General features: G+C 39.7%; 1 protein-coding gene across 3 annotated transcripts in view; it reads right to left on the reverse strand.

The window, feature by feature from the left end:
* bcas3 (BCAS3 microtubule associated cell migration factor) overlaps positions 1-19,437 on the reverse strand; it is a 323,139-nt gene that overhangs the window by 18,459 nt on the left and 285,243 nt on the right. For 2 of the 3 annotated variants that reach the window (XM_063492927.1, XM_063492926.1), the window contains one exon: positions 11,080-11,256. In XM_063492927.1, coding sequence (XP_063348997.1) covers positions 11,080-11,256 — 177 coding nt within the window. Of the gene's footprint in view, positions 1-11,079; positions 11,257-19,437 lie in introns of those variants that run through there. The other variant, XM_063492928.1, reaches the window with a different exon arrangement.

Raw genomic sequence — 19,437 nt, forward strand, 5'->3', positions numbered from 1 at the left:
TGACGTATTGAGACTGCATTCACAGCTATGTTATGCACCACAGACGCAAGCTGCCTTTAGATCGAAGCGTCCAGAAAGCCAGAAACTAAAGACTGGCCATGTTTCAGTCAAGTGAAATTTTAGACAGAGAAAGACTTTACTAGGTGGTTAGGGTAACATTTTGAGTAGGGATGTCTGATTCATGATTTATTCAGCCAGCCCTCTGGACAGATTGAGAAAGACTTCGAGTTCATGACAAATCACACTGGCATGTTGAAAACCTAAAGTATTATGTTCGACTCGTTTGAGGAAACCAAAAGCAGACACGTTCAGCCCTCCGATGCCTTTTCCTGTACTTCTGCTGACCAGTGCTTCTCACTGATGTCCCATGCAATTATGTCTATCGGTTGTTGTCAGACCACAGCCAGTCAGTGAGCTTATGATGGAGCTGAAGCCGAGTTCATATAAACCTTCTGTGAGAGCAAGTATGTGCGGGTCTGGAAGAAATCAGTAATTATGACACTTCAAAACATGCACCAGATCCATCCTCCTATACCTTTGGATAACTGATTAAAGGAAAAACATGGGAGATTTCAGGGCGAGGTGTTAGGCAGCACTCTCAATCACCAGCAACAAAATAACCAACGAAGCAAAGATTTACTTTCATATGATACACTGAAGATCCAGGAAAGAGCTGTGTTCTTTAGATTTGCTGTTTTTAAGCATTTTTACGTCCATATTCATGGGTCTTCAGCTGTGACTGATAATACGGGTAAACTCTGTCTCCTAAAGTTACAAGCATTTAATTTAAAAATGATTTTTTATAGCAGTATAATATTTAAACACATGGTCACAGATATGACTGTAATTTGCAATGCTATTCCAAAAATAGCCACGCCACAAGTACAACTCTCATTTTTAAAAATGATACAAATAAATTTGGCTTTTACTGGAATAATTATGGAAGAAGCCTTTGTTCACTGCACTCTCAAAAGTAGAGTACAGCAAACACGTGCCTGAGGTAATAAAAACATAAAAAGGTGTTTCCTTTTAATGAGTTGAAACAGCACACAGTACCGAAACAGCACATCTGCATGACTGCATTCAAGATTCTGATCAGCCCATGTGAAAACCATGAGTGACAGGACAGATCCACACAAAGTTTTAATAACTGACCGAACAGCAGAACAGCATGTCAAAGAGAACAGCACAAAAATCCAGAGGAACAAGTTGTTCCGGTTTCACCTGCAGGAGTCGCTTCCAAACTGTGGCTAATGGCGATACAGTTAATTCTCTTAGTCTGACAACTAGGTTTTTAATAAAAAAGCATTAAAAATGTAAAGATGCTAAAATGCACTTCTTTGTTGATCACTGTGAGATAACCTGATGGCTCTTTGTGCTTTGTTACTATCAGAAAGTGCCACAAAAACCTTAATCCACCCGGAAAGGCTGGTTTTAAAATATCCATTTTGCAATTTTGCTATTTTAATATGTGGTGTAGTTGTGCTATATATTTAATGCTTAGCTGATGGGAGGCAAAAATACTATTTACCCCCTAACCAAAAATTGCGTAGTCCTGACTTGCCTTGATCGCACAGTCATATCAAAGAGAAAGTACACCCTTATTCATTTTTAAGGTTTTAAATGTCGGAAACAATAAAAAAAAATCTTGTGCTCCTTATTAGGTCTTACAATTCATTCTCTACAGCTTATCCTTATCAGGGCCGTGGGAGGCTGGAGTCTATCCCAGCTACTATAGGGGGAGAGGCGGGGTACATCCTGGACAGGTCGCTGGCCTGATGCAGGGCTAACACAGACAGACACACAACTATTCGCACTCACGCCTATGGGCAATTTAAAATGACCAATTAACCTAACTGCACTAACACAAACATGTGGAGAACATGCAAACTCCAGAAAGGCTCCGGCCAGGTGGTGGAGTCGAACTCTGGACCCTCTGAGACATCAGAGCTAACGACCGACGATCACAGATTAAAAAAACACAACATATTATGCTTTGTCATTTGTCATTTATGTGAGAAAAAGAAATGGACCCTGGTGTACTGATTTTCAAATAGAGTTGATTAACTGATCATCAACAAATGTGCTGACCTCTGTGAAAGCAAAGGTTTTTGCAGTTTGGAGATCTAGAGCATTCCACTGAGCGTTAACGCACTGCCAAGGAGTGAAGACAGCACCAATGATCTTAGAGAGATCTGTAGTTTCCAGTTAACCTATGAAGGTTATAAGGCCCTATCCAAAAAGCTCTATTTGATTTTAACTTGAGAAAAATCATTCACAAGTGGAAAACACTGACAGATTCAAGTGTACTAGGAGAGGACGTCTTCTCTCTAAAAAGAACATGGCAGCACAGCTTAGGTTTGCAAAGATGGATCTAACCAAAACACAAGATTTCTTTAACGATGTCCTTCGAACGGACGAGGCCGAAGTGAAGATACCTGGCCATAATGCACAGCACAAACGTCTCATTTTCAACTGCACACTGCTGGAAAACAAAAGAATCGAGGTGTTGCAAAGTCCATTGTATCTTTGTTTTTGTTAAATAAATAATGACAGTGTAATGTCACGTGCTATCATGTGCTATGTGAGTTATCTCATTTTAGGACCTGACAATGATCAGATAATTTTTTCACTATGCCTCTGTATGAAACAAATCTGAAAAAGTATATCAATAAATAACACTGCTGTATCACGAAGCACTATGTGAAACTACGTTTTGTGTGGAATCTTAGAACTTTTTTGGTAATGACTGAAACAAAAGCTCGCATTAAATATCTAGTCAGAATCAAAGCCTTGTTTTCTTCCTGCTTTGACTGTATTTCATTCTAACATAGTTGCTCATGTACAAGATTCTTTGGGAAAAAAAAAAAAACATTTCTCAAAAAAAGGACACGTTGCTCAGCACCACTGATGCTTAGACGAGAATTTTCACATTACCAATAAACAAATTTAGACCAAATATAACTGTTATATCTGTGACAAGGTGGGCATGATGGTACTAGAAGCCGTAGCAGATTATGGTCGAAGCTTGCTTGCATGTTGCTCTCGTTGGTGTGTGTGTTACTGTATGGTTATTTATGTATGTTTAGTACTGAAGCCAGCAGACGTCTGGACTGATTGATAGGAAAAGAAGGACCTCCAAGCCTGAGCAACCCCCAAATCCTCCACTCATTCCTGTATATTGTTGTTCTTCTGATGGGTATCAGTGTACTAAAACAAGGCTGAATAGCAAAGAAACCAGTCAGTCGGCAGGATAATAACATGGCTTTGTGTGAAAGGAGCACGCAGCCAATTCAAATACAGGATGTATTGTGCGACCATTAAATCACACAGCTGTCTGAACAGGCGTGCAGTCTAGTTTCCATGTTTCCGTAATAGCCCAATTAATGAGGTTTTCTATTGAATGATTTATATATAATCGCAAAAAGAGGCTATTCATTTTTACACAAAAAATTAATTTCAAAAGATGAACCTATTTTTTTCCTGTGCAGCTTGTTTGCATGACTTCAAGCTTGAAGAGCAGACACAGATCAGATACTTTGTCTCCAAGTCATATCATTCACAGTCGGAACAAACCTGCTCAGTGCATATGAACTTTGGTGACGTCACACTAAAATTTACAACTTAAGCGCTCCTTTGTCGTCTCAACCTGCCATTTTCATTTCCAGTAGTGTCTTCTACCTTTTCCCTGAATGTGTCTGATAATCTGAAAACGTGTTCCTTTTAACTGTGACAATATTATTATATGTTGGAATTATAGTCCCAGAATTATTTTGAATTTGCTGGAGTGTTTGCATTATTTTTCACACAACCTCTAAATATAGTGCTGTCAACATTGGTTTTACTTATAAGCAAACGTTTTTGTTTTGTTGTGCTTGTAGGTTTACTTTCAAAGACAGGTGGAACCACTATCATGTCTACATAAAGGCGTGAATTCCCAAAATAAGATCACAGCAGACTTAGATTTTAGCTGCTAAGTGGCTATCATATGTGATATAAAGCCCTTGGAGGTCAAACTGACCTCAGAACAGGTCCTAATTAATAGTAAAAGCATTACATATTTTTGAACCACTCCACCACTAACCACTGCTCCGCCACAGAGCCACGGCACAATGGTTAGTGCTGTTGCCTCATAGGAAGAAGGCTCTTGGTTCAAAGCCTGCCCAGGGCCTTTCTGTGTGGAGTTTGCATCAAATATGAAGCAGATAATACAATAAAGCAGTGTATAAATGTACTGTTAAATGTGGGTTGTACTCTAAAGTGCTTTGAGTGGTCAGTACAACTAGCAAAATACTGTATAAATAATAGTGCACTGGGGGTTTATTTTTTTCCCTAAGAAGCTGGGTGTCATGGTGAGTGTGAGGTTATGTGTGAACCTGGTTGGCAAAGCCTTGATTGTCCCTGTGTATAGACTTGAATGTTGGTATAATGCACACAGCAATTCTAGTTTAAAACCAAAAATTATGCAGCTGTCAGTTCACTGTATCACTACAAAGTCATTTCCCATTTAAAGGAAGCTCCAGTCTGCTGGGGCAGTTGCCCTGATTAATAACATATAATGACAATAATGAGAGAAACTAACATGCTAACGAGATAACGTGGCGAATGTAAAGCTAAACAGGCAATAACCCCTTCTGAAAGACGTTTGGTTTTATTCAAAACGCTACATCTGAATGAGAAGCTCCAACTTTTGGATTGTGCAAAAGTATCTGCAACTGTAATAGAGGCGAGACCCATATAAAAGATATCTGAAGAGTAGCAACACTCTTGCATAACAATTTGCAGCTGCCATTTCAAGTCCAGGCTGTCAAAAGTGCCGTTGTTTGAGCGCACAATTTTTAAAAAAGCTACTATCATGTCAGTAGCTTCTGGGAAGCTGTATGACTCTTTCCCTGCACAGACCTTCTGTTGGGGAACAGCTCATCATTTAAACTGCAGAGATGACAGCAGCAGTTTTCTCATCGTTACACAGAGGTACACTTTAACCAGGAGACATTTTTCTCAGTGTTTTGAAGACAAGATCCAAATCTGAAAATGTAACAGAAAAATAATGGGCCCATCAACCAATTATTGCCCACAGGGACTAATAACCAAAGCAATTATGCTGCTTTAGAAATGAGTAAGAGTAATGAGTAATGTATTACATTTTTCCAGTCAAGGGCCCAACACCAGTTAGATGCTTACAGTAGATTACAGGCTTTTGGCAGTTGCCAGTGGCATTAGAACAATAAAGCATTATATTTGATAGGTTATTGTAATATACAGTGCACATTCATCAAATGGAATACTTGGTCCAAATGGAAAAATAGCATGCTATTAAAGTGCAATGCTGTCTAGTGTAATATTGATTAGTAAATGGGGTGAGAGAGATAAGCAGCAAGGTGCCATCTCTTTAAGATAGTTACAAGTGCTAAAACAAACATGCTTCCATATGTTCCAACAAACATACACACAGTTCCTTTGTTAGAGAGGAAACCCTCAATCTTCACCGAGAAAATACATCAACAGACATTTCCTACTTCAAACTTTCTTTATCTTTTAGAGATTTTTTCAAACACATACAAAGCAGTGCATGAGCCAATGTTTTCTCTGAAGTGATAACATCAGAGGTTCAGTGGAACTCTCCCAAAGCCTACATACAGTGTGTCACCCAGCCAGAAGCCTACAGTCGAGGCTCCAACCAGCAAATTGCCAATTATTAAGTCAGGGTGACTGTTTGGATCACTGCCTGCAAGTTCATAAATAATAACATTTTTAGAGTTACAGCTTACCAGTCACCTGGACAGAGCCATATGGGACACACACACACACACACACACACACACACACACACACACACACACACACACACACACACACACACACACACACACACACACACACACGTGCAAAAACATATAGAATGCACACATGTGTACATGCAAATTCAAGTAATTGCAAACATGTGCATACACTACAGAGAAAATTATAGACTGTTTTTCTGCTAATGCATGTATGTGAACAGTATATAACTAAAAAAAAGTAAAGGCACACACTCACTAACCTACTTGTATATACATTTAGTATACACATACGCACACACAAGAGTACATTCGCACATACCGCTTAAAAATGAACATGTGGAAAGGGTAGTTAAAATTCATGCATTCACAAACACACACAGGTGTGCTTGTGTCTATTAGATCAAACACTCAACCATTTACACAGAAACACACACACACACACACACACACACACACACACACACACACACACACACACATAAGGAAGTGCACTCTGCCTTTTTGTGTTGATAAGGCTCCCCTAAATATTTGTGTTGAGTCGGGCTTTGAAAGAGCCAGCTGGGTTCTGAGCTGTTCAGACGCTTTTGCTATTATTACTATTATTATCATTATTATTATTATTATTATTATTATTATTGTTACTCCCAGTTTCTTTGAGCTGGGCTCCAACAAACAGGGTTACATTTGACCTGCAGGGTGTGGGTGGTCCCCTGGACCCTTCCCTCATCAATCAAACAGGGTGAACTCAACACACAGTCTGTAGCAAAGTAACATGAAAAACAAATAATGTTCAATGATATTTGGCTATTGGCTACACCGCTCTGTGCTATGATGATTATGTGAGTCATAAAGAGTTAGTGCTCTATCTTGTGCTCATCACTCAGAGAACGTCTTGACATCAGATCAGGTATCAGATAAACAAAGCTGAAAGTGACGTGCTTGATTTGAGCTGGACATCAAGCAGTACATGAATTTTAATTGACAGAAAATTATGCTAAAACTGAATGTACTTTTATGAATTGACTGTAAACAGGCTGTCATGAAGTCTTGTAAGTATGTAGATGGTGATAAAGTTTGAAAATTGACGTGGTTTGTTGAAGTACAATGTTTCAATTCAATTGAATTGTAAAGAGCATCAGTTCAGGCTGAGTTTCAGAATCAGAGCATTCTTCAGAATAATATACTTTCTTTAAAGCCTGTTAGCAGTTATTGCAAGTGTTTGATCAAGTAATCATTGCTGCCCCTGGATTGGGAATCAATATAATAAAACTATTAACCTGCATTGATTCAAAATATGTTGCATGTTTTGGCAACATTCTGTCGATTTGCCCAAACAGAGCAGAGGCAGAGCACTATATGTACACGTGGCTTTTATTTCTACATACAGCATTCTGTATTTGAACTATTTTGTTCTTATCAAAACTGCTAGCACTGAGCCTGAAATACCCATCCACCAAAGACACCATGAAAGCAAAAATGTAATCACAGCAGTTCATGTTGTTTTATGTAAGTTTTATGGCCCCATAATAAAACAATGGCCCAGAAGCAAGTCACAGCTCCAAATTTGAAATGCTAACCTTTATTTAGCTCTAGTCAAAGGCTGTTTACCACGACACCTCACTGATTCAACTCATTATGGGACTGTTTTGATCTCCTGTTGTAAACATGAAACTGGGATCTCTTTCCTTGGAAAACTCTGATGCACAGCAAGTGACACAACACCTATGAGCACTGGACACCAAAGATGGAGACGAGATGAAAATACTCCACCACTTAAAAATATTGTGTACCACATAATAACATGATGTGAGCAAATGAACACAATATGTGCCATTGTTCCTGCTCTCAGCTGAGATACACCAGGTTGTGTTTAGCAGTAGTCCACTGTCCATATGGCTTCAATGGAATTTATGTTGGGCAGGCACCAATAAGACAAATCTAATTAGCAACATTATATCATTGGAGCCAAATCTAATTTCAGTCCCAGTGTGTTTTAGTCGTCAGTGACTTTCTCCCCTCCTCTTCTTCATCTTCTCTTCTCTCTCTCCCTCTCCCTCTGTCCATCCGTCCATCTCTCTGTGTGAGTGTCACCTGCCCTCTGAGCTGGCGACGCTGGGTCTCGGCATTAGCGTGAGAGCCCTATTACACTGACTGGAGGCTTTGTTTTCCCTGTGAATCTGCGAAAGTGTATGTGTGTGTTTGTGTGTGTGTGTTCTCGAGAAGAATGTCAGAGAGATGGTGATTTGTTACATCAGCAAGCATTCCAGCCCTGAGACCCTCTGAGTGTGTGTGTGTGTGTGTGTGTGCGTGTGTGTGTGTGTGTGTGAGGAGACATGTAGAAAGGAAACACCATCGTTTGTGGCCGTATACCGATCCAAATATACTTTAGTAGATTATCAGGGTACAAACAGTTTTCAAAGACGGGAACAAAACTGTAACAAATATCAGTGGGAAGCATAAATAATAACACATAATGTGTTGACTGGTTGTGCATACAGGATGGAAAGGTTTGTAAAAAATTCACTCAGCAATTGTGCAGAAATATGTGCCACACGTGCAGGTGAGGTGAGAGTGTGTTTGCACTCATGTTCAAGGTCTATGTTAGCCACTCGGTGTCTAAGCACTGGGGCCACAGGTCCCAAGTAAATGGATTCTCTGTGCAAGATACCATCTGCTGCTGCCCATCTAAGCCTCAGACTGACACACATGCACGTGCACCCCCCCCCCCCCCCCCCCCCACACACACACACACAATAGACATGGACAGGCACAGGACTCAGATCTTCCAAATCAGGGCTAAGAGCGCTTTTTAACATTTCTTGAAACAATATCACAAAGAATAAAGAAAGGGAGACCTGGTGGTCTCACTATAGTGAGCTCGTCTTCAATTAATATATGATCATTGAGAAGTTCTGGTGTCAGCTTTTAGGCTGCAGAGAGCCGACACACACATAGGTGTGTATACCTGCTGTTTGTTTTGTTTTAAATTACACTGGGGAATAATATTCATGCAGCTGATATGGAATCTGATTTCTACAGTCTGTACAGGCAAAATAAAACTTTTTTCACCTTCTTGTCTGATTATTGTGAACTTTCCCATCAAAAGAACATTAGACAATATTTATGAGCTACTTTAAACAATGGAAACAATTAAAAGAATTTACATTCTAAAATTACATTTTAGTTACAATTCTGGTTGCTATTCACATTGGTACATAAATGCCTGTCACTACAGTGTGGGTGACTTTTGAAAGTGGCATAAAAAAAGGTCATAATGAGCTTTCAGAGTCAGTGACAGGGCAGATTTCAAAGGAACAAATATATTTTTTTCAGTACAAGAGTTTCAATAAAAAGTGCTAATTAAAAAAATCATTAAGAATAATAGAAAAAATATTAAAAACGATTCTAAACCTCTGCATGTTAAAATCAAAGATAGATGAAAAAAGTCAGAAAATAGTGAATGTTGCTTTTGGAACCATGGTGAACTATTCCTTTAAGCTTTTCATGTATAGCTTGTGTCAATACAGACCACTTGTTCAATAAACAGGTTATCAAACACACTGCACACTAACCAAGATGGATGGCACCGTCAGAGCCAGGTTCCTTTTTCTTCCCTGTGAAACCACAACTTGTGGCCATCCCGGGCTCTCTCCTCCTTATAGTACAAACAAGAACATTTCCCATATGTTACAATGTAGAAGTGCTGCGCTATTAGATTAGCCTACAGAGTCTGAAGCCTCTCCGTCTCTATGAATGGATGGATGGAGGAACCAGCAAGTCCATCGCATTCCCTGTGGATGATGTCTTCATCGTGGCCGAAGGCGCAGGAAAGGGAGAGTGTGTGTATACGTCGCAGGCGTATTTTGATGTAATGTGATCAGTAATGAATTTTGTGTTGCATTAGGGGGAGTGGAGGGGAACAGAGGTGGTCGGGAGAGAATACCAGGGGGAACACGAAGCGACTGACTAGTAGTGTCCACGAGTCTCCAGCATCTAATCTAATGAAGAGACTCAGAGAGGGAGATGGGGGAGAGTGGTGGTAGTGGAGGTGGGGTCAGTAAAAAAGAGTGATGAGAAGAGAGCGAGAGAGAGAGAGAGAGAGAGGCTACAAATGAGGTTAAGTCTGAACGGAGTGGGAGGACAGGGGTGGACTGGGTTGGATATGGCCAGGGATGTTTGGGAGGGGTGGGGTGGGCTGGGGGTTGATAGTCGATGCTAAATCCATTAGGGCCTTGTGACCATCGCACTCCCTTACCCCAAAACCCTCTGCACCCCCTCCCCCCCACACACATTTAAGTCAAAGGAGCTCTTGTTCACTTAAAGGGGTGGGGGGGTGAGCACGCTGTCGCTTCCTAAATGAGTTAACCATTTGGACTGTCAGGGCCAACAGCATGTCTGCTGCGCACACACACACACACACACACACACAGGAAGCCACAAACTAAAGCTGGTCGTGTGCTGATATGCCATAACCTCGTACACACATTCAGACAAGCAGAACATCCTACAAGCTTTGAGGTAATCAATTTCTGGACCTTGACCTGAGAAGCACTGTATGCTGGAAGTCAGGCTACATAACAAACACTTAGCTGCACTGAAAACATCTCTTATGAGGTAAATACGTATGAGCAAAACAAAAGAAAGGAAAACACCCAGACTATCATTTTTTGTGCATGCAGATATGGATTTCTACAAAATCACGTAAAATTGCAATGCTCAGAATCATAAAGAATCTCAGTAATTCACAACGATGTGTTTCAGTAATAAGAAATATGTTAATTTTTGCCTGCTCATCACAGTGTGTTTATTGGATTTTGACTGTTTTAAACTCAGACTTCTGATTTTTAGAAATATTCTAAGAAAGTCTATTTTACATTCTGCTAACAAGATACAAAATAACACTAAAAAAAACCTACAGAAACAAAAGGAAAATGACTATTTGAGATGGGATCTTAGTGTTTTAGGACACACTTAAAACACTGTGAACTTTTCTTAGTGTTAGTCAGACGTGATGAGGATAACTGGTTCCAGCTATTTAAGCATCACTTCCTCAGCTGTTCTGACTGGTAGGCACACTAAATGTCATAATCCTGCTTTTATTCAGATTTTTACCTTTTCATTTTCAAACAATATAAATAATTCCCGTTTATGTTAAATGGACAGCAGTAACACATTGTTCTTGTGGTAACATTTAACCTAAGGTGACAATTAAACAGCAAACAAAAAACGAATTAATGCTGATGCACGATCCTGTGTGTACAGCTGTGTTTTTGTGTGTTGTTCATCCTTCGCTTACCTGTGGCGGAGCCTACGATATCCCTAGAGGGGGACTCGGACATGGCGTCAGCCAGTCTCTCTCGCAGGCCTTCGTCGCTCGCATCTGCTGAGCCAACATTGTGCCGTGGCACGCCAAAGCTCTCTGGCCAGCTCCCGCATACCTCCAGCAGGGTTACGCCACGTCCATCAAATGGCCCTGCAAACAAACACGCAGACAAACGCGGAGTTAAGATTCGCTTGATTACCAAATAGATTAGAAGATAGAACAATAACAGCTGTGCCAGTTGTGTAATGTAATTTGGAGATGTCCTGAACTGATAAGCACAATGGGGATCCGGCCCCATCGTGACATTTTAAAGCTGTATTTATTTCTGTAATGTAATAAGATGTCATAAAAAGAAACATTGAATCAGACTTGCATCGGCAGATGCACAATATTTGGGATTAGGGAAACATACAAGCCAATTTAAAGCACAGTCCACCTTTGTTCTTTCAGTATAATTATATACGAATGCTTTGTTGTGTCAAATCTGTGTATTATATTATCTTTTCTCCTTTAATATATACATTTTGAAAACAAAATATAATCGTGAAAATACTGCAGCTCTACTGCAAATGAAAATATTAAAACATGTTGCCATTTTCAGATATATCACTCACATTTCCGTCCTACAGCCAACATAAATGAATCTGTGTTAACCCTGTGGATCAGCTGCTTTTGAGTCACACACACAGAAACTTGTAAGTACAACACAATCTTCATGCCTGTCAAACCAAATCCACACAGGCCGATGCTGCATCTTAATCTTTCTCCTTTCTGTCTGTTGTATTTTCTGCAATCAGAGAGATCTTGCAGTTTGGAGCCAGAGAGTCTGCAACTTGCTCTGTGTGTGTGTGTGTGTGTGTGTGTGTGTGTGTGTGTGTGTGTGTGTGTGTGTGTGTGTGTGTGTGTGTGTGTGTGTGTGTGACAACGCAGGCAGCCAAGCAAGCAGGCATGCAGGCAGTCAAACAACTGTTTTATTCTATTAGTGTGTTCATTTGACTAGGTCATTATGCCTGCAAGCAGAGGTGATAAGGGAATATTTAGCAGTGGTGTTGGTAAGGTGCTCCGGCGACTCATCACGCTAACAAACAAAACAAACACATGACCTCATGGCTTCAAAGTCAGCTTATCATCATCATCAGTACTGCATATCCGTATCTCTATTGTTCTTGATGCCCAGAAATATGTTACAGACAGGAGTGCGTATAAAATCACTGAGTCTATCTTCATATTATGATTGTGACTGTTTGCTGGTTCAAAATCGTGTGCGAGTGGTGAAATGCACATTCGAGTAGTGAAACATTCAGGGATTAAACAAAAAGTGCATCTAGAGGATGAACTTGGATACTCAGCATAAAGACCAGAAACGCAGCAACTTCAAGGGCTGAAAAATCAAGTTAACATAAAAGTGTCGCCGCAGTTCCTCTAATGGCCACTTGGGGCTCCCTCCAAAAGTGAAGCAATCTCATAGAGATTTACAGAATCAAAAAGCATGTTCGCACCTCAGTACAGAAAATGTTCTCTATGGATAAATCCCTATAATAACTGTATTTGGGGGTTTTTTAAAGCTTAACTAAGGATTTTGTAAAGCCACAATGAGGTGGGAAAATAATTTAAGACTACCCTAAAAAGAGCACTACAGAAATGACTAGAGATGGCTATAAATGACAACATGAACTCCAGCTGTACTGCCCCTCAAACAGGATTTAAAAGACATGACGATCTATTCAGTTTTGCAGTTTTTCAACTGTCCTTTCGAGCTACAGAAAACTAAAATTACCTAAAAAAACTGAACAAGATTGATATTTATTTTAACAGGTAGAAAGTGAACTTCCTAACTGCTGAGCTTTAATAGGTGAATAAGGAAAATAAGAAATGTGTTGGTGGTGGCAGGTTAGACTTTTGGTCTGAGTTTAGTATCTGTTAAGGCCATGTGGATATTCCAACAAATCGCTTTGTCAAGCTTCATCACAGCTTCTACAAACTTTAGTGCAAAACAATTCATCCACCCAAAGTCTGTCCAAATTTTGAACTGGTAACACACACACACACACACACACACACACACACACACACACACACACACACACACACACACACACACACACACACACACCATATGATCAGTGCTTACACAGATCCTGCCATTTTACACAATCCCTGATTCCAGCAACTGTTACAGTATAAGAAAATATTGGTATCTCATTTTTTAAAGGAGTTATTGCACATCTTTTTGTTTTTGACAAAAAAACATCTAAAATGTTACTGAGTTAAAAAAAGATTCAAAACACCCCACACAAGAAACACAGGGAACTCTATACAATCATGCTGCAAATTCACATTTCTTCTTCTAGTTCAGCACTAGATCATTACATTCGCCTCAGAGGATTAATAAAATAAGTTCAGTAAATTAAGTGAAACTTTGATGAGCTCCTTGGAGAAATCTGCGTGAAACTTAGAGAACTCATGACACTAAAGGCTTCATGACTTGAAATACCACGGACCTTTGTCTGTTCAAAGTTAACACAAAGAAATCCTTTGGGTTAATAAATTTGCTGAACAAATCTAAAAAGATGAATGCTGCTTCACACTTCTTCTACACACTCTGATTTAGACAAGTGGACACGGACACATACAGGAATGTTTCTTAGTGGTCTTGTGGGTATCAGGAAAACCCCAGTGAGACACAGACAGGATGAGATCAAAGGAAAAAGTGAAGACCAGGACAGAAGAGATCTTTGTTTTCTTGGAAAGATTAACATCCAATCTGTGTGTCCAGGCTTCAAGTACAGAAGAAACAGATGGATATAGATAGACGATCACTGGTAAATATGAAAACGAGGCTACTAGATAAGGCCGATATGTTAACACAAGCAGCTTCTGGATAGGGTAAATAAATTCAATCAATTGTTTGTTTACCTGCTAATGCTACAATTTGTTACACTAAATTGAAAGAAGTGCAACCAAAGATTAAAATTCGTATCACGTTATCATCATTGACCCCATAAAGCCATCAGACTTGTGTGAACATCTTAGGAAAAAATGATCTAATGAAAGCGTAACCGTTTGGCAATACCATGGTCAGCTGGTGATTTTAGTGAGTTGTATCTTTATAAGCAATGAGGCACACTTTGCTCTGCAACACTAAGCTCTTTACAACTACAAAATTCAATTCGGCCTTTACAAAGACACACTCACAACCCAGTTATCCAGCATCAAATCCAGCAATGTGCAAAGCATAACATCTCACCTCTATTGCAAAACACAGGCTTTTACAAAGGTTTTAAAGTAAGGCTCGGGGGAACATCAGGAGAATCTGTGCAAAACGATCCATCGGTGCAACACGCATAAACACACAAGCCGCTTCTGAAGTGAAGTTATCAGGAAGCTAAGCCGCCGTGTGTGTGTGTGTGTGTGTCTGATTGTATGCTTTTGGTCAGTGTTATCAGAGCAGGGAGAACGGAGGCTCGTGTAACCTCTCGCCTCAGCATTAGCACCTGTCACTGGCCTACAGCGGAGCTGAGATCTGCCAGGCCTCAGGATGCACATGCACACTCAACCCCACATGCACACAGACGCACACAACAAACATGCAGTGTAGTTTAGGTTTTTGCAAATTTGTCACACTTAAATGTTTTCAGATTACCAAAAAATGTTGTATTTTATTTTTTATATGAAGTGTGACAAACACGCAAAAAACTAAGAAATCAGGAAGGGAGTAATACAGGAGTACATAGCCGTCTGCTTCCTGATAGCAAGTGAGCCAGGCAGATCAAAGGTTTCGACTGGTGTGGCTTTTCTGGATGATAAGAGCATGGCAGAAGGTTAGGAAGAGCTTCAGGTTTATCAGGGCAGGCTTTGACCAATATCGGTATTTGAAGGCCAATAGCTTTAGCCTGAAACGACCAATGATAGATGGCAGAGAAGCTCAGAAGGTATAAATCTCTTCAACAGTATCAGCAGACCTGTTTTTCTTTTTTGGGGGAAAACTATTTGCATCTGCTTCTTACGAATGATAAAGTTCCCTCATCCTCTCTTTGTGTAAAAATGTAACATTCAATTATAGCTAATATGAGGCTTTACTGCTAAGACAAATTTGTTCCGTCATAATATACAGTTATTTCAGTGCAACATTTCCTGTTTCCCTGTCAACTAAAAAGTAGACTGTATTTTCTGCTAAAAAGACTGTAACTTTGAAAATGACCCCTTTCCCTTCACTAAATGCACGTGTTAAAGCCTCACGTTTGCCTCACGTGAACCTAAGAATGCATTGTTTCCACAAAATGGACTGTGGATTTTGTCCTTCATCACACTGACCACATCACTGTACTCAATAACTTTTTAAATGCACACATGGGAATGCAACTGATCATTTTTTTAAAGAAAATCTTAAACCAGTTATATTATAATTATTCTCTCCTTCAGTTTCCAGCTTCGGCTGTCCACATAGGTGATCTGAACTCACGTTGGAAATAGGTTATGATTAAATCATTCCATAAAGTGTGTGTTTATCACTCTAGATCACCGAGGTCACTGACACTAAAGAAAACAAGCAATGGCTCAACATTAGCTCACGTTACCTAATTAGCTCTCATGTTTCCCGTTGACAATGAAGAATTTCTTAACTTTCACCCCTAAATGACAGAATTATTGACTAATTTGTGCTAAAAAAGCAAAACTGTCTATACTTTTGCACACTTTCATCCTGGTGGTGGTTTTTTAAAGATCTGTGCAAACACTGGCAGAGTTCTAACTTTGTTGTTTTAATGAAGTAATAATGTGCATACCGTCTTTATTTTAAATGCAAATTTAATTAATAAAACTTTATCTTTTCACTGTGTTTTTATAAGCAGCACAAGCATCAGCATGTTTTTATTGACCTCTGACCTCCATTTTTTAATTTCTGCCTGTAAATCTTTGGAAATGAAAAGATGATTCAGTGGCTGGAGAAAGATTGTTGTTGTTCACTCATGATGTTAAAACCCAGCAGGATTAAAAGCCACTCTCCACCCAGCTGTTAGCCTTCACATACTGGCCCTACTTATCCCTCCAGTCAGTGCTACTTTACTTAAAGATTTAATCATGCTGCAACAGCATGCGTGCACATCACAGTCACCTCTCAAAGAGATACGCCAGAATGAGTGCTTTAAAATATTACTGTAGACAGTCAAACTGAGGATGTTTACTGAGATTGGATGCAGCAAAACAAAAACAAATTAATTTTAAGCTTTTAATGTCCACCAAGTCTCCAGTTATCAGTTTAGGGTAGGGGAAGGTTCACATCTACCCCTTTATGTGGATTTTTTTTTTTACCTATCTAAATCAGGGGTGTCAAACTTGCGGCCCAGGGACCACTTGCAGCCCGCGTCACCCCTATTTGCGGCCCATACACTGACGTGAAGAAATGTAATGCAGTTTGTCCCTTGAAGTGACTTTTTGTGTTTGTTGTCCAGAGTTATGTTAAAATAAGTTCTTTAAAAAGCCAATAATGATTGAATATGAAGACGATATGAGCAGAGAGTACAAACATGCTGAGGGATCGGCTGTGTTAGTTCAGTGACAGAGTCACAAACTAACGTGTACAATAATGTCTGCAGTTTGATTTGGTTAAATATGAACAAAATGATAACAGACGTGCTGCCACGTGTGTGGACAGACAGAGAGGACCAGTGTGTTTATTTGGTAGTTCAATGAAAGGCTTCAGTTAGTTAAAATCTGCGTTCGCATTTGCAGTTTTGTCTTCTTATACAATAGTTCAAATCTAAAAAAAAACAAACAAAACACGGCATTTTGGTAAATATTTGTGGGTGTTTTCTTGTTTGTTTTGTACTACTTGAAAACTAAAGTGGGCCTCCGGTGAGATGGCCACAGCAATGGCCCACAGCTCATTTAAGTTTGAGACTCCTGATCTAAATGGAAATCACATAACAAAACTAATCCTGTTTTTAGTTTCACTAAGGTAAAAAAAAAAAAAAGGGAAAGAAAAAAGAAAATAAACAAAAAATAAACTGTCTGTTGTTTTCAGATTAAATTGTGCAGGTATGGAAAAAAGGCTCAGTGTAAAAGAATTGCTATGGCTGGATGATAATAACCAATCAGAGCAGAGCAGCCCTATAGCTGGTCATATCTAATACCAATGTTTTTACTACTGGGGGTGCTATGTAAAGAAATGAGAATAGTAATCTACATCTTAAGCTAATTGTCTTGTTGTAAATGATTCTTATTTGCAAGCCATCACACTTTGCAGTAAATCTAATCTGGTGGCTTTTCCACACTTTTGTGTCAGGCACCAAAAACATCTTTAACTGTGTACCCAGTTTACAAATGAACTCGCCTTTTAAAGAAGAAACAATACTGAAAACATGTCCTCATTTAAAGGTTATGAAGCTTAAGTGAGTCTAACATGGTTGAACTCCAGTCACACGTACACGCACAGACATGCAAACACACACACAAATGTATAATGTCCTGAGTGCTCATGCCACTGTTTCTGGGTTACCTGTGCAGTAAAGGGCCTAATGCCTAGTTAGCGCTAATTCAATTAGGCTTTACTGCAAGGGGGCTGGTTGAACTAATTCCTTTATTATGGGGCTGTATAATATGTAACAGTGTGAGTGTGTGTGTGAGATTCAGTGGTGGTACTGAGAATTCAGACACTGGGAAAACACACACAGTCTGTTACCTACAAACAGATCATAAATCAGCTCTGGTGGGATGTACATTCAGTTATATATTTATGAGGCACATGTCTAGAATCTAATGTTATTCAATACCACGGCTTTGCGGCAAATCCTGTTTTTGTCTTAGGACAGCCAATATCTGGTGAGACTGGGTCAGAAGTGTCACTTCAAACGATGGTCATTTACAACAGCAGGTATGATTTTGGAGCACATTTCATTGGGAGGTTTTATCTTCACTTTCTCTTAGTTGCTGCACAAACTGGTGACAAAAAGACGCTACTAAAAGAGGAATGAATCCAACAAAATTTGATCAATTTTACTCATTTTCTACTGACTCCATAGTACAATTTTGGAAATAGCCTGGATTTGATACTGAAAAGACATTTTATGCACACAAACTGACTGAAACACAGCTTGAATTCAAAGGTTTAACAAAGGTGCCCTATGCCTTGGATTAACTGGTAAAGCCATTCATCCAGTCACCTATTTTAGCTGTCAAAAGTAACTGGACAAACTAGCCCATTATCAGAAAACATTTAGCAAGTTTGATACAGACTGTTTTCTTTATATGATCAACATTTGGAAGCATTGTGCTTTTTATTGCTGAGCTGAGTTGTAATTGGATTTTTTGAAACAGGGCTGCCGCAAATTAAAACATTAATTTATACCCAAATACAGCATCATTTACATTCTATGGCTCTAACTTGGCCAAAACCCACTTTTAATAAACTATCACCCATACATTCTTGGATGACTATGCTGTGAACACATACTGACATCCCTTTAGGCTGTGTGTCTGTGCGCCTATCAGAGAAAGACTGAGAGAGGGTCACTGATATCCTCGGGGAGACACAAAGTGCTAGCTAGCTGGCAGAGTAGGTTTGTGGTGCAGGGTTAGTGTTAATGGAGATGTAAGCTCACAGGATTAGCACCCACCCATAGGTAGGTATATGGGAGTGCGTGTGTGTGTTCTTGACAGGCAGGGTCTTTCTTTCATTACAATAAGACCAGTGCTTCTAAATCATTTAGTCCCTTTTACTCCCTTTGCAGTCTCAGTGGTGTCAGCTAAGTGTTAGTAATCTCCATCAATACCACGTTCTGCCTCAAGGCACTTTACTCACTGCTACACACACACACACACGTATATACGAAAACATACTGTATTCAGACGTGAGGATGCATTAACCTGTATGTAGTTAATTGAGTCCACTGAATACCCGACACACGCACACACTCTGTCTCACACACACACACACACACTCTCTCTCGTTCTCTCTCGCACACACACATGCACACACTACCACCCACTAAGTTAATTTGAGGTGTTCCAAATTAGACACCACTTCTTTGCTCAGTATGAGGTTTTAACTGTAATCTATGGTGTCCTTCTTGGCATCACCTCCTCCCATGTTCACATGCGACCAAACAGAGGTTTCCTTGAAGCCCAAGTCTGACCTACAACTGATCAAAAGTTGTAATAATGACGTTTGTTGCAGATTTCTGTCAAATGTCAGCCTGAGACCCAAACGACTGAAATGTTTGTACAGCATGCAGTGTCATATTTATTGTAGGGTTCTGGGCACTTTTAAATCCAAAACCAGATTATGAGGATAGTTACAGTTACAGTTCAAGAGATCACAGATACTGTTTAGAC

Source organism: Pelmatolapia mariae, linkage group LG14 (genome assembly GCF_036321145.2).
Source record: "Pelmatolapia mariae isolate MD_Pm_ZW linkage group LG14, Pm_UMD_F_2, whole genome shotgun sequence".
NCBI classification, from domain to species: Eukaryota; Metazoa; Chordata; class Actinopteri; order Cichliformes; family Cichlidae; genus Pelmatolapia; species Pelmatolapia mariae.